The 15,144-nt window shown below is 39.4% G+C and overlaps 1 protein-coding gene across 1 annotated transcript; it reads right to left on the reverse strand.

Annotated features, from left to right (window-relative positions):
* Positions 1–245: 245 nt before the first annotated feature.
* On the reverse strand, positions 246–14,098 carry tuft1a (tuftelin 1a). The gene is made up of 12 exons (XM_055048036.1): positions 13,904–14,098; positions 7,304–7,381; positions 5,965–6,066; positions 5,799–5,885; positions 4,552–4,602; positions 4,337–4,411; positions 3,550–3,660; positions 3,242–3,465; positions 2,668–2,773; positions 2,478–2,561; positions 2,224–2,318; positions 246–1,170 (listed from the first exon to the last, which is right to left on the reverse strand). Exons 1-12 carry the CDS (start codon positions 13,961–13,963, stop codon positions 1,098–1,100), a joined length of 1,146 nt encoding a protein of 381 aa, XP_054904011.1. The 5' UTR covers positions 13,964–14,098; the 3' UTR covers positions 246–1,097.
* Positions 14,099–15,144: the final 1,046 nt, after the last annotated feature.

The following is a 15,144-nucleotide window of genomic DNA, read 5'->3' on the forward strand; positions in this document are numbered from 1 at the left end:
CTAGGAAGTTTCTTTGAGGAATTGAAATATTTTCTTTTGCCAGGATTTTTTTTTTTAGTTTCCAGCTAACAAGTATTTCCAAGAAATTACCAGATTAGTTGTTTATGTGTCTCTTCACAGTGACTTATTAATAATAGTGAATATTTCCTGTCAAGCTATAACAACTATAAAGCATGCACTTTGTAAAGTGTTTATTCTGAAAATTACAGAGATAACAGATCAGGACATATATTTAATACAAAAACTCTTCTATCAAACAGGTTTTATTTTAGCATAAATAAATAAAAAGCAGAAAGTCGTTTGAATTTTCAACATCTAATTACATTCACTGAAATATGTACAAGATGAAGATTCAGACAATGACATGGAAGTGAAATGAACATTATTTTTGGAGGAAAAATGCAAATTAAGACACTTTCAGTTTTCCTTCTGTGCGCTCACAGTTTCATAAAGTGCCCTTCTGTTTTAGGGGCCCAAACAAATTCTGAAAATGTGAAAGACCCAAATAGTAATTTGATTTTTTTTGTGTATATAAATTTCTACTTGCATATGGCTGTGTACATATGAAAGGGTCATATATTCGCAAATGACAAACCTGTACAGACACAGTCTAGATGATGTCAATGCTTTTTGTGTCGTTTATCACGACAGTGTGAGAAAGCAACAGTACATCGATGCTACATTACTTTAGTAGAGCGTTACGTTGTCATGAATAGGGCATAAGCTGCACAGTCAACACTATAAACTCAAAGTTCAAATGTGTGATAAGAATGAAAACAGGTCAGAACCAGGAGAGGTCTCACTCTACTAACAGCAAAAAAACCAAAATGCACATCTGAGTCACTAGAGTATCTACGTAAAACTGACTTGCACACAGTCATGAGGCAAATATACAGCGGGTGCTGCTGATCACTCCACTGTTTCCTTCAAACATTGTTTAGTTGGGAAGCGGCTTTAGTGGAGCTGTTAAAGTTGCAGTTTGGGAAGGCTCAGCTCTGATTCTCCTTTCAATCTGATGTGGTCACCAGCAGAGCTGCTGTCTCAATTCAGTCTGGAAAAATGTCTGCTGCTTCCGGTTGTCAGGTTCCCCTGTTTTCTCATGACCGGATCTCGATGACTTTGATGAAGGGCAATGGTTTGTTAGAGGAGGTGGATGGCTTCAGTGGTTTACTGCAATAACAAGGGCAAAGGGAGTTAATCACTTTTACTAAAAACAGCAGAACATAAAATAAACATTTAGGACATAAAATAAATAAATGAAAAGACACTCACATTAAATTAGAATAAACTTTACATGTTTTAGTTCAGTTAGGATTACCCCAATTATTAACATTTTCTAAATGCCAGAATAATAAGAGAGAGTTTTGAGATGTATTTTGCCTTCAGATTCAGAATATATTTGGAAAAACTGTCACATTTTTTGGGGTTATTGTTCTCCATGGTTATGAAAGAATTTGGATCCATTTCTCTTGACAGAAAAAAATGAGGTCAGATTGTTGCATTGGTCACTCCACCTCATCCACTTTATTGTGTGGAAGTTACTTTTTAACAAATTTAACTGTACACTAAGCGTCATTGTCTATTTGCTCCCAAGTTTTAACTTCTTGGCTGATGTCTTTAGATGTTGCACCAGTTTTTATACATAATGTTCTTTCCTCGTGATCAGTCTTATGATGTGCACTAGTTCATCCTGCAGCAAAACAGCCCCACAACATAATGCTGCCACTCCCCTGCTGCTCAGCTGAGATGGTGCTTTCATGTTTGTGGAAAAAAAAAAAAAAAAATTAGGACTTTTGTCCTTTGTGTGCATTTGCAAACTGCAATCTGGCTTGTTGCAGTTTTTAATTATAGGCTTTGTCTTTGCTGATTTAGTGATAATATATAAATAAGGTCCTAAAAAATATTTTATTTGTTTTGGCTAATTTAGTAGTGGCTTGTCAAAATGGTTCTTTGTTAAATATGACGTGTACTGTAGAAAATCAGAAAGTCACAGGTTTATAGATATAATCCCCTTAAAAATATTTATAAATTAGAAACATTTTTCCTCACTACTTAAAGATAAATTTCCTAAATTTATAGTGTTTGATTATGTTACTACAGAACAAGATGAATTTATTTGAAGTTTTTTTTTCAGATAATTCACATTCTTACCACAGGGGTGCCATAAATTGTGAAAAATTGCTGCTTTCGCAGAAAAAAAAAATCAAGGACAAAATAGGTTACCTGTACACAATCTGTGGATTGCGCTCTGTTGAGAGATAGGAGCTTGACCTTTGTCCTCCCAGGAAGTAGTCCATCTGGTCACGCATTTCTCGATTCTGCAAACAAAGTGGTTTAAGGGTTATTAACAGTATTACCAAGCATTGCATTTTCTTTCTCTTTCTAGAACAAGGTTTTTCTTTTTAAATTTGCTCCCACAGTCCAGATATTTTTTTTCTCTTCTCTTTACTATAGCAGAGGCCAGGAGCGCTTCTCACCTCAGCCTCCAAGAATGCCACTTTCTCCTCCAGCTCTTGGATCACGCGGTCTCGCTCCTGGATCACCATGCGAGAGTTCTGGAGCTGAAGACGAGCAAACAGAGAAACCAAACAGTGAGCAAACCCTGCACAAATACGAGCAAGAAGTCCGTGTGTTTGCCTCACAGAGTCTGGCGTATGTGTTTCTCACCTGCTCAATCATGTGTCTGACTTTCCTCTGTTGGCTTTTCAGCATGTCATCCAGATGGTGGATCTTTTCTTTGAGAATAGCCACCTCCTTCTCCAACTGCTCAGCCCTAAAAATACACATCGTAGATATCAAAATACCGGAATTCAAACTCTGGGACCTTTTTATGTTTTTGTCACGTTGCAAACACAAAAAAGGGAAATGAAAGGCAATTAGATATAACTTTCAGGGTTTCTATGTTTTTTGTCTATATTTTTTTCCATTGTACAGAATAAAGAACCTATAAATTCTTTGCCATTTACTCTAAGAGAATCAGGGAGAAATCTACAGTCTGAATAAAACTAAAAGGTGTCCAGTTTGCTGCATTGAACGGGACATAAGACACATGCATAGGAAGGTTTTCTGGTGAAATATCCATTTTCTTCTGCTTTTCAATTATGCACTACTTTATTTTCTTCTACTAGATAATATCCCATCAACTACACTAAAGTTTGAGGTTGAAACATGTCAAAATGTGGAAAAAGTTCAGTGAGTCCTTTTGTGATGCAGTTGGCGTTGTGTGACTTTGAAGGCTGACCTCTGCTCCCCCTGATGGCCTTCCTCTCTCATCTTCCGCAGCTCACGCAGTTCGTCCTCGCGGCTGTGGATGGTCTCCCTCAGGGTGGCGCTCTCGTGCTCCATTCCTCCCAGCAGCCTCTGCAGCTCTTCAATGCGCTTGTCTTTCTTCTCTCCGGCTTCTTCTGAGACCCTCAGCTTCTCCTCCTTGTCGCTCAGACAGTCTCTAAGCCTGCTGCCTTCAGCCTAAATGAGACAGAGAGTCGAGCTTCTTTAGATGAGGAGATAAATAATGGAGGGTAAAGGTGATAACCTTTGTGTATATATTACCTGCAGTTTCTCTTTCTCCTCCTGGTGCTTCTTTTCTGCCTCCTGCAGCTGTGCATACAAACGCTTGCTGACCTCTCTCAGCTTGTTTCTCTCTGCTTCTTCATCTGCATCCTGTAGATAAACAGCTGTTAGCTTTGCAACTTTTCAGTTGGGCACATACTTTTATGATAATAAAAATTGCTTTTGTTTCGCCTAAGCTCTGAGGGTTTGCCTATCATAAACACAACGGGCGTGTCTGCGTGCGTCACTGGAACATTTAGGTTGCAGTGACCTAAATGTCAGTTTGTTTGTGCAGCATGCAATGCATACGTTGGAGATGTAGTGTGACTCACAGATACGAGTACAATTGGGACGTAAACACACAGAGAGCTGAGTTGTGTTTGTACAAAACTCTGAGGGTTGTGAAGGTGAGGAAATGTGCAGGTCGAAGACCAAACAGGAAAACTATTTTAGTTTAAAGCATCTGTGGAATGAGGAGGGTCTGAAAACAACAACATGTGTAGAGGGAGGAACAACAAAGCGTGTTCCAACGATATTTTTCACACAGCCTGGGGGGAATATAAGGAACATTGACGCTTTGATATAATTTCTTCATGTTCTTTTTCCCTCATAACCTTTCTGTTTGTGCCTCTGGGAGCGGATTGCTTTACACAATGTTCAGTGTGCTGACGCTACAAACGTGAGATTCAATATGTTCTCTAAAAGCCTCACGCGGACGAAAAACAAACAAAAAAAAAACACCAACAGCAGCTTGAAGCAGAGCATGTGCACATGTTTTTCTGCTCACCTGTGCGGCGGTTTTGGGAGCAGACAATCCGTTCTTTCGGAATGGGATTCCGACCTTCCACCCGTTTGTGTGCGGCTGTATAAAGAAAGACAGGAAGTCAGCAGGGGGAAAAAAAATTAACCATGGCAGGAATGATAATAGAGGAGAAAGGAAATGCCATAAAGCACAGGATGACGGGGAGAAAATAAATGCAGTGAGGGACAAATTTCGGGTACCTTTGTTTTGGCCGCCATCTGCTCTCTCAGGTTCTTCAGACAGTACCTCACCTGCAACCAACACAGACACAGTGTGAGTGTTTCAAATGCTATTCAGGCATTTTAATGAATGAAAACAAACAACTCCCCAACTTTAAATCCTCAGCATGAGGAATTTAAAATTACTCAATTTCATATCTACCAGCAACCTTTAGTCATCAGATGTGATAGACACTAAAATACAGTCATGTTAGGCTCTTGCTGGATTAACGTACTGGTAGTTGTAATTACAAGTTTCTGCAGAAACCAAATAGGAACCTGTCAGAATTTTCTTGTGCTATTTTACAACCACTAACTTATTTTTACTTTTGACACATTAGTTATATTTTTAGAACTCACTTTTCATATATGTCCAAATATATTCCGTTCCACTATGTTATGTGCATTTCTTGGATAAATTAGTTTCCTTTTTCCTGCTCTTGAGCAGGAATGGAGAAGAGGAAACTTTTGTTGACAGACTGAATATATTTAGTGAATTAGGCCTTACAGTCTGTTTTCAGACCAATTTAGAGATTAAATGACATTTTCTTAGCACACTATACAAATTTGCTCAAACGTTTGTCCTGTTTGCAGCTGAGATTGATGCTGGTGGAACGAGAACTGTGATCAGTTGAATGTGAACCAGACTATATCTGTTTATCTGGAATTTAAGGAGCTAAAGTCATTTTAAAGAATTCCTGTTGTGATAATTTATTTTTCTTGTTTTGAAAATATTTCACAAAAACTTCTCTGCAATCCTGGCTCGACATCAAATGTAAATAATTAGTGACACCTCATGTAAGAAATACTAGAGAAAATCCAGTCTGTTTAATTAAAAAGTAACATAGATCTAAATCTAGCTGGATCTCAGTTCTGCAGTTTTCTATTCTGTTGTAGCAGAACAAAAACTTATTTTTACCTCAAATGCAGTGCACTTTAAAATCAACAACAAAAGATACTGAAGCAAATGTTTTAGAATTGCACTTAAATAGGTGTATTAAGCTGCAACCCTCATTTGTTTGGGACTTTTTTTTTTTTTGAACATGCATATTTTAGTCTCCAATTTTCTGAGCAGGAACGTAGGAAGCTGAGATGAAACAAGGAGGAAGAGATCAGCATGTTTGCCAGAAGGATTATTTACATGTTCCAAAGATGCAAATGCTTCATAATCCAGGAAACATTCTCACTGACACTATTGTGTCAGCAGTAGTCATAGTTCAGTCACTGACCTCCTGTATCTGTGCAACTTCATCTGACAGCATCTTCAGGTTTTCTTGTTGTTTCTCCTGCTCTTTTTTGCGAGCTTCCAGATAAACCTAAAGCAAAGAGCCAGATCAATACCAAGCCAAGTCAAATGCCTTCACAGAAGCAGACATCCATATCTGCTACACACACCTTGATGATCTCCACCTGCTCCTCTTTGGACTTCACTGGCTCAGGGTACGAAGCGGTCCTATCGCTGGCCGGTTGCACCAGGGCGAAAGCTCGTCCAATTGGCTGCAGATCAGTGACGAGAGAAATAGTTTGTGATCGACTTTACAACACAGAACATGCAGGAGCAGCTTGGATGTTAAATAATTGTGAAACATCGCTCTGGAATGTCGGCAGCAATAATGCAATTAAACTGTTAGCTAATAGAAGAAAGGGGGACATACTGTCCCTACATGAGCAAGCCATTCCTGTGTTGCATGACATTATTGTGAGCCTGCATCACAAGAGACATTTAGTAGAAATCTCTATGGAGACCAGCCCATAAACATCTGCTGGGTGGACATGAGACTTTGAGCACAGAGAGAGAGAGAGAATGTTACGTAACCTCGCTGCAGCGGACGTCCTCTCAGTTCTGTTAGAACAAAACGAGTCGCAAGACATCTAGATGTGTGTAAACTACCGTGATAAAAACCTGATGTCCACTATGACATGTTTATGGGCTGTACTTACAGTTGATATGCAAGAATGCTGCATGACCCCCTCTCTGAACTAATTGCTTACTCACTGAAAATGTCACCTAGAGTGTCAGGTTTTAAATAGAGACTTCACAAGTAATTTCTCGGAATATTTATCCGTGAGTGTGTGGAAATTCTGGCTTGGATGTGCAAATAATTAATACACAAGTGAACACAACTTTCCTTTTACTCCTAGAATAAAAAAAAAACTGTACAATTTTGTATGACTCCTCAAATCTGGGTCTGCCTTGTTTAGGTACAGTCTCCTTTGATGCATTAGCAAACCCAACCCAATTCACTAAAAGATTGTAAAATCTTTATAAATATAAAAACTTCATATTTTAGACAATCAGCATTACCAGCCCCTTTTTACTACGGTATGAGACAGAGAATATCTCTTCCACACCCCAGTAAAATTCCCAATCAAACTTTATGACCTTTAAAGAGCAAAGCATCTCAACATTCACTTTAAAAGATTACCAGAAAACCCAGAAAGTTGCAAGTGAGCCTAAAAGTCCATATCACTCCAAAAAAGAACTAAAATATAATGTTGAGACTTGTCCATTTTTAATGTGTTCCTAGCATATCAAAGTAAAACCATTATAGTAAGTGTTTATTTTTAAAAGATTCATAAAAATATAAAAATGTAAATACTGATCTGGACAAGTGCTAATCACAGTCAGTCTATCCTCAGCACTTCTCCTTGCCGCTACAATCACATAGTTTTCTTCCACATCTGCTTTTTATCACTTGTCCAAAGTGTTTCTCATCTGCAGGAAATGTCTTACCTTATCTCTGTGCTGGTCTGCGCTCTGGTTCGCCTCTCTCTGGTCGTGGAGCGTGAGTCGCAGTCGTCTGCAGCCGTCCTGAAAAACGAGGCAAAACGAAATGATTCAAAAGAGTCAGTTATGTGATAAAGAGTCTGTTTGAGGGCTATTTTGAGGAGGAGAAGAGGGGGGACGGAAAGAAAGGAGGAGGACAGAATGAGTCATAGGGTGGGAGAAAGTGGGCAGCAACCAGTGCAAGACTGGGAACAAACGTCAGAAAGAAAGCGAAACTTTTTCCAGCCCTGCACAGAGACAGATTGTTTGGTTTAAATTGTGCGCTGTGGACGTCAGAGGGACTTAGATGCAAAACCCTCCAGAAGCTCGCAGCCAGCTGGAAGCTGTTATGTGGAGTGAAACAGAGCCTTTCCATGGCAACAAATCCTCCCAGTAGCCATAAACAATCTGGCAGAGGAATAAAATAAGTGTGTCCATGAAGACTGAAGATTGAAATAGGTAGAAAACACTGAAGAAAACGACCGTCATTACCAATTTGACGAGTTTATGCCATTATTCAAAGTCTCAGACTGCTTCAGTTAATGAAGCGACTCTTTCTTTTTTTTTTTTACCCCTATTATATTTGCACTGTACATCACACAGATGATCTGCAACTAAACCCTAAAAATTAAGCAAGTCAAGGTTTAACTGAACTGAAAAGGCGGATGGAAGTCAGCTCTTTCAATTTAAATGAAAGCAAGACAGAAATATAGAAATATTTGGAATCCATAGACGCTGCAGTTCATTTAGCTCTCAGTTTGGACCCTCTGGAAAACTACGTAAACCTACCTGTCCTTACGCCTGGACTGCAATGCTCTGGATTTTGAGGTAAGCCGTCTTTCCTGTTCCATGTGCAAACACTGAGCCACAGGCACGGTGAACACTAGATGTTATACTACATGGATTTTAGAGTCAAACTTCATAATTCTATCTCTTTTTGAGAAGACGTTGCCGGGAGGAGAAGCAGCCTTCATCGCTGATCTCCTTCCTCATTAGAGAGCTGAGATCCACATCTTCTCTCTGGTCAAACCTGCCGTTTGAGGTGGAAAGGCAGCCAAGCCCTTTTGAGGCACAGCCCAAAGCACACACACTTTTTCAACAATGTCTGCTCTTCCTATTTGATTTCAGCTTGTTGTTTCTCTGTATAGTACAGTATGAAATAAAAAAGACTTATTTTGAGGAGAATGCTGGACATGCATTAAAAGGAATGTGAAAGTAGCTTCTGTAGCGGGAAATCTCTGGAACAGGATGTTACTGGGAGTGTGTTTCCCAGCACAAGGGAAGTCCCCCTGAAAGAGGGGCTCAGTAAAATGTCAGGGGTAAACTCTGCAGATGTGAGGGAAGAGGTGACAGACGTTACGTAACTGTAATGTCTCAAATCAATGTAGCATGTTCTGTTTATTGGCTCATCTTTTGTTCAACTCATAATCAGAGATTAATACAGCAGCGCAACAAATTATGTCATAACTTTAAAATACAAACACGGACGCAGAGCTTCGTTAACAGCATCACTCTTGTGCAAAATTGAAAATCTGCTTTAATCTCCATCTGTGTGAAACTCACAGTGAAACTATGATGGATCACTACTTAACCTGGTCGTGGTTAAGTAGTTATGATTTGCCATTTGTTTTTCAGAGCCTTAGCTTTCTTTCAGCACGTGACCTGCCAAGCTCCGACTTGTTTCCATGTTCGTAACAGATTTAAAGACAATGCTTCATCAGCTGAAAAACAACAGCGTTCAGAGGCGGGGTGGTTATGTAAAGTCCTGCTTTTAGCTTCAAGATTAGATTAAGCACCAACAATGTCTTTCACATCAAAACAGAAATTATTTTAGTGGCAGCAATAACCCGACGATGAATCAGTTAGTAAAATAAAGAAACTGCTAATTAATCCAAACAGATAAACTCCTTCATCTTTGTGAGGCATTTATTGACCTGACATGTTCTTGTTTTATTTATATTGCTTCATATTTGGGCTATCAAGGAAAGTATGGAAGAATTATGTTTTTCCTTCCGACCTTCTATCATGTTTCTGTGCATTGAAATGATGTCTGGGTTTGGTTTTCTGTCCTTTTTTGAAGTATTGGTTCAGTAACTCATTAACAAACATATAACCAAAACAACCAAAGCAGTAGTAAAATGCTGAGCATCCATGAGGGGGAGATGGGGATTTAGGTGATTTTCTTTAGAGACCTCTATTGCTAGGGGTGTCTGTTGTTGTGCACAAGCTGCAGTAAAATACAAAATAAGAATTTGTTTTGTATTCTGTTAAGAGTAAAGTGGGATTATCAGTCAGGTTTTGCAAGGGGACCCGACTGTCTCTTAATTTTACCCAATAAATTAGGTCTTGTTGTGTAATATCACGATAAGTTGTCATAGAAAAGGAGCTTTGTTTGCAGAGTCTTTAAATTTGCTGCTTATCTTTTCAGGACTAACAGCAATGAAAGATGTGGATTTGAACGGGAAAATTAGAAGGTAAGACATGAAAAGCCCAAAAAAAAAAAAAAAAGAACCCTCTAAATGACACAAGTCCAAGTAAACCAACAAAAATCCAACTACAAAAGGTAAAATTCTCCTATTGTTCAACAGGCTTTCCTCTCGGATTGCAGACTGAGAGGAAAAGCCGTCTCTGAAAGCTCGAGTGCACCCCGATGACGCCAGGAGTAGAGAGGAAGGCTTCTGAGAAACAGGGAACAGTGGGAGAGCTGTTAAGAAGGAATGCTTCATTGTATGACTTCCCCGGCTCCTCGCACACAGGACCCTGTTAATCCTCATTCTGGTGCGAGCTATTTACACGGTAGCCTCCCTGTCTGTCCATCCCTCGGCTGTAATACTAGCCTCCCGGTGAACTCAGACAAAAGAGAGCAGTTGGACGGGACCTGCAAACAGCCACTTTAACTCAAACACGCATTAGCTTCTGGCCACTGACAGAAACATGAGCCTAAGCTCACACACAAACCTCGGTGCGTCAGTGGGGACAAAAGATCAGGACACGCCGAAAGGACATGGGGACGCTTTTGTTTTGGATTTAAACATGAGGAGGGGTGTAAATTATCGGAGGTAAACATGCTGAGGGGTAGGGAGACACCTGGGAATTCACCTGGTAAACAACATTTTTGGAGATCTGTTACACACAAAAACAGGGTTTAGATTTCCAACTTTGTGCCGTCAGGTGTGGTTCCTGCATACCACAAAGGATACCACAAGATGTTTTGTGTGCACACACCATAATGCATTTAATGTTTTGATTCTCCTGTGCACTCAGGCTGAACAGCTGTCACTTTTGTCTTTAGTCCAACAGCAATATAAACCTCAGCTCTGAGAGGACAGGTGTGATCCGACAGATCAGCAGCGGGTGAATTAATTATCATTCCAGATTCATCCATCCCTGCACCGATCCTTTACCAAAGGTTCAGTATGATACTTGGACCAGGGAACAACAATGCAAAGACTGTTCCTCTGTGAGCATCAGGAAATGCTTTTCGTCCAAATGAAAGATAATCTCCCCTCTGAGTTATTTCTCAGATCAGGAAATATTTGACTAAAGAGTAAGTCAACAAAGCTCTTGCACCAACTTTAAAGGCCTGACAGAAACTTGGGCTTTATTTATTCGGGGAACATCAATCTTGTCAGTAAAATAAATACTGCGGCTAACACACCCAGCCTGAGTTGACAAGGTGCACTTATCGGTAAGCTTAAGGCTTTGAGGGTCCGAAATCTCTCAAAGGTTGATCGGAATCAACCAGTTTCAACTTGATCAGCCAGTCAGAAAATCAGAAATCCAAACAATCAGGTAACTAGCTTTTTAGAAAGAAAACTGCACTTATTTTTTTGTATCAAGAAATATCTGCATTTCCTTTAAACTACATGAGTGAGAAAGACCAAGACTTTCAGTAGATAACAAGAAGACAAAACAAGTACAAAAAATGTCTGTTTTATCCTTTGAGCTGCCAATTAGGTTTGATTTGGTCGGTAGGTTAGATTTGGAAATTGGCAGCAATAAAATATTAAAGCCAGTTAATTTGTACTTAATTGTGTTTATTTTAAAGTATTAGTAAAAGTTGTTTTTTTCACATTAAGTCTTCTGTGACATCATTTGTGCTTAAAAAATGATTTATTATGTCAGAAGGAAGAGATTTTTCTACAAAACATATTTTTGTGATATCTTTTCATAATATAGATTTTAAAATCAAAAGAGAGAGAGTTGAAGTTGGGACTAGCGGGTCAGACTTCACAAAAACCAGATTGGTAAATCGTATTGGTGCTTCTCTAAAATATATTGAAGGTTTTTGGACATTTTGTTTATTTGTAGTGCCACTTTTAGATTTGAGAAGTCACAATAGTTATGCCTTAAACAAGGAAACGTTTCCCAAACACAAAAATACGCGTTAAGTACTGGATGAAAGGTTATTTTATAGAATCGGGTCAGAGCCGCAGGAAGCTGGGCTGTTCCACCATTGCCATCGTGTGACACCTTACAGGGCTGAGAATGCACATAATAAAAGTATTTCCATGGAACTAAGTCACAGAGTGAGAGTTGTTGGATCAGGACAAACTCCACACTGATATGGAGATACTTGAAACTTAACAACCCTCCTCCTAAAATCCACACGTCCTACAAAAACCAGGTGTGCTCTGGCATGTTTCAGATGCGTGTGTAAGTCGTGTCTCGCCCATTCCCTGCCGCTGATGTCAGCCTCTCCTGACGAATAGTGAGGAAAGTCACGAGGAATGTGCACAATGGGGAAGTTACAACAACTGAAGGGATAATTATGTCATTGTTTAAAAAGAGCCTTACCAGACGAAAAAGGGAATTTGTAAGCAGTAGTTTTAAATTACAAAATATCACATACTGATAACAGGTTTATAGATGATTTTAGAAAATGTTTTAGAAACTTAGTTTTAAAGTCTGTGTTAGTTTTTCTTTATTGTTTGAAAGCCACCAAAAGAATGAGACACTTGCTGAACAAAATTCCCTCTCATCACCATTTATTCACATTTTAGTTCTGCGTAGCCTTTTTGGCACGCGAGGAGGTGAGACTGCATCCATTTACCTTACCTTGAATAAACATATCAGTCACCAGATATGTAAATACTGAAGCTAGGAGATTATTTGCCTGCTGAATTTAACGTTGATAAGGTTAAACAGGTCGTCTGTGCGACACTGCTGCAAAGCTGCCTTTTTCAAAAAGTAATGGCTAATAGATTAAATGCGGCCTGGATAAACAGATGGTTTATTGGAGCTGTGCGCATTCTTCTGTGCCGTTATCGGTTTAATAGGTATGTGAGAGGTGCTGCCCTTGTTACACTTTGACCTTTCTGTTGGATCTACTTTGCACGGAGAGGAGCGATAGATTATCAGTCTAGACCGCAGGGCAGAAATGTGCAACTTTATCTTTTAGAGGGTTACATCTTTCAGCTCAAGCTTAGCTGGTAGGGTTTATGAAGTGCGGCCTGATGGGAGCTCAGCAGGAGAGCACCGAAGTGGAAGATAGAGGCTGAAAGTGTCATGTTGCGCCGCAACCTTGTAAAACACAGTGCTGGCGAACAGTTTGCCTTTTCGGCGAAGGTCAATGATTAAACCGAGAGAATCACACACTGATAACCCCAGTCAGGGTAAGTCTTTTTATGAAGTGTAGAACTGTGTCACTGTCATGTTACATTAACATAAAAAATTTTAAAAAAAACTCTCTTTTGTGTTTTTACACATAAATTGTGCCTTAATGAATCCCTGTTTAATTCAGAATAAACCAGGTCTGATCAGTCTCAGTGTCAGTGAAATTTAAAAGAGGGAATTTCAAATGTTGACCAGATTACAAAAAAAAACAGGCCAATAACAGCCATATTTTCTCAATACAAGGAGGCACCTACTCCCATTTAGGTGAACTTGCAAAACTAAAAAAAAATTAAAACTTGCTTGGACACCCCTTGCACAAGGGTGCCCTTGGTAAAGAGTCATATCACCTTTATTAAAAAATTTTTTGCACAAATGTTCCAAACCCTAAGCTGCAAATTAATAGAGGACTTGTGATTCCCCCTGATGCGGTGAAAATCACCCTTACTGAAGTCAATCAAGCACATAGAATTTAAAATATCCTCCAGTGGATGAATGTAGCAAAGCAAAAGCTGGAAAACAAACAAACAAACAAAAAAAAACCCACTTTTTAATCTGTCTTTGGGCAGGCGGGAGACAAAGTGCACAACTTGGGCTGCCTTCTCGGTCTGTCACAACTGCTTGGAAGTGTAAGCCTTTACATGATGTGACCAGAAGGCACCTGTCACAGACACAGATGTTATCTGGACTAATTCTGACCTGGTCTCTATGTGAGCCTGTTCAGGGATAATGCTGTAATTACTTTAGAGATTTAAGTAAATACAGCACTTAGAGCAGATGAAGGCACGAACCATCTCAAGGGTATGCAATCAAGAAAAGACATGTAGAAGAAAGGGAGGAAAAACAAATAAACAAAGGGATCAAAAGTTTCCCAAGTTTTCCACAGAGGGCACAAACATCCAGAGATATAGTTGGAAATGAATCCAAAGTGTATGAAAGTTTGAAGGAACTTACAGGATATTCATTGCTCCTGATGTCTTCAATGGTGCAAAGACTCCTGGTCACTCCGTTCATCTTCCTCTCGGATTCGATAAATACACAAAGAAATAAATAGGTGAATAAATAAATGAACTGCGCTGTGACACGTCCACAGTAAGCCGCTCGTTGTCTCTCTGTCCTACCCGCGCTCACTGCCCGGCTCCTCTCTTTGGGAAGAACTTTTCTCGGTGCGTCACTGTGGGAGTGAACAACAAAAACCAAACAGAGCCGCCCACAGAGCGGACCGAAACAGCCAAATAGGGAGCAGGAGAGAAACACACACACACACACACACTGTCTGTAAGGGGAGTGTCAGAAACACATTGTCGCACAGAAGCTGCAACCACCGGTACAGCAACTTTCTACAACAATGACCTCCTGCGAAATGAAATAAAGTGTGAAGCTTTACAATATGGTCATTATTATTATATAATACACATGGTCAACCCTATAAGTTAAACGCTACTGTTTAACATATAGGGTTTCCGTGTAAATTATTAAGTGAGAAAGATTAAATGCCTGACTGAGCCGCTTAAAAAAAACAAAAACAAAAAAAAACAAAGTCTCCTCTCATTACAAAGCAGTGGAAACAAACTGTGATTTCAGGAGCTCTGAAAATATATCTGGTATGTTGACAAAGTTACAAAGTTCAAACAATGTTTTAATGAACGAGATAATATATATATTTTTTAATTGATTCGTTTTGCTGAAATGAATCAATTTAATCAAGACCGCACACTGCGGTCGCTCTACCCGGACATGACGTCAAAACTAAACTAACATAGAAGCCACTAGAGCACAGAAATATAAGGTTAAACACAAAAGGAAGACACAGAACAGTCCCAAATACATAAACTAGAAAACAATTCCTTGAATGCAGCCCCAGTTAATTGGAAAACATTAATAAATGCAGAAACACAAATGACAACAAAGCCGAACTGCAAAAACCTGGAGGGACAGGATCTCCCCTTTTTCCGGTTTACCAATCCTTGAAGGATTTTATTTTAGTTTTTCAAAAAGTCTGATGATCCGCCATTCATTTTCTGAAGCGGTAACAGATGAATGGGTGACAACCATTTCTGAGGCTTTAAGACTCCAGTTTACCACAAATGGACAAAACATGGCCAGCCTACCAAAACTACTTCAAAGTTATCAAAAGAACCCAGAACAATATTTCCACCAAAGCCTGACACTGTGAATAAATACAATGGGAGAGT

Source organism: Poeciliopsis prolifica, unplaced genomic scaffold, assembly GCF_027474105.1.
Source record: "Poeciliopsis prolifica strain line A6 unplaced genomic scaffold, Auburn_PproV2 SCAFFOLD026, whole genome shotgun sequence".
NCBI classification, from domain to species: Eukaryota; Metazoa; Chordata; class Actinopteri; order Cyprinodontiformes; family Poeciliidae; genus Poeciliopsis; species Poeciliopsis prolifica.

Excerpts from the sequence above, each read along its gene's own strand:
- tuft1a (XM_055048036.1), bottom strand. The coding sequence starts at position 13,963 with ATGAACGGAGTGACCAGGAGTCTTTGCACCATTGAAGACATCAGGAGC. Across the intron at positions 6,067-7,303 it reads CAGACCAGCACAGAGATAAG|CCAATTGGACGAGCTTTCGC; the intron begins GTAAGACATTTC and ends ACTGATCTGCAG. Across the intron at positions 2,319-2,477 it reads TGGCATTCTTGGAGGCTGAG|AATCGAGAAATGCGTGACCA; the intron begins GTGAGAAGCGCT and ends CTTTGTTTGCAG.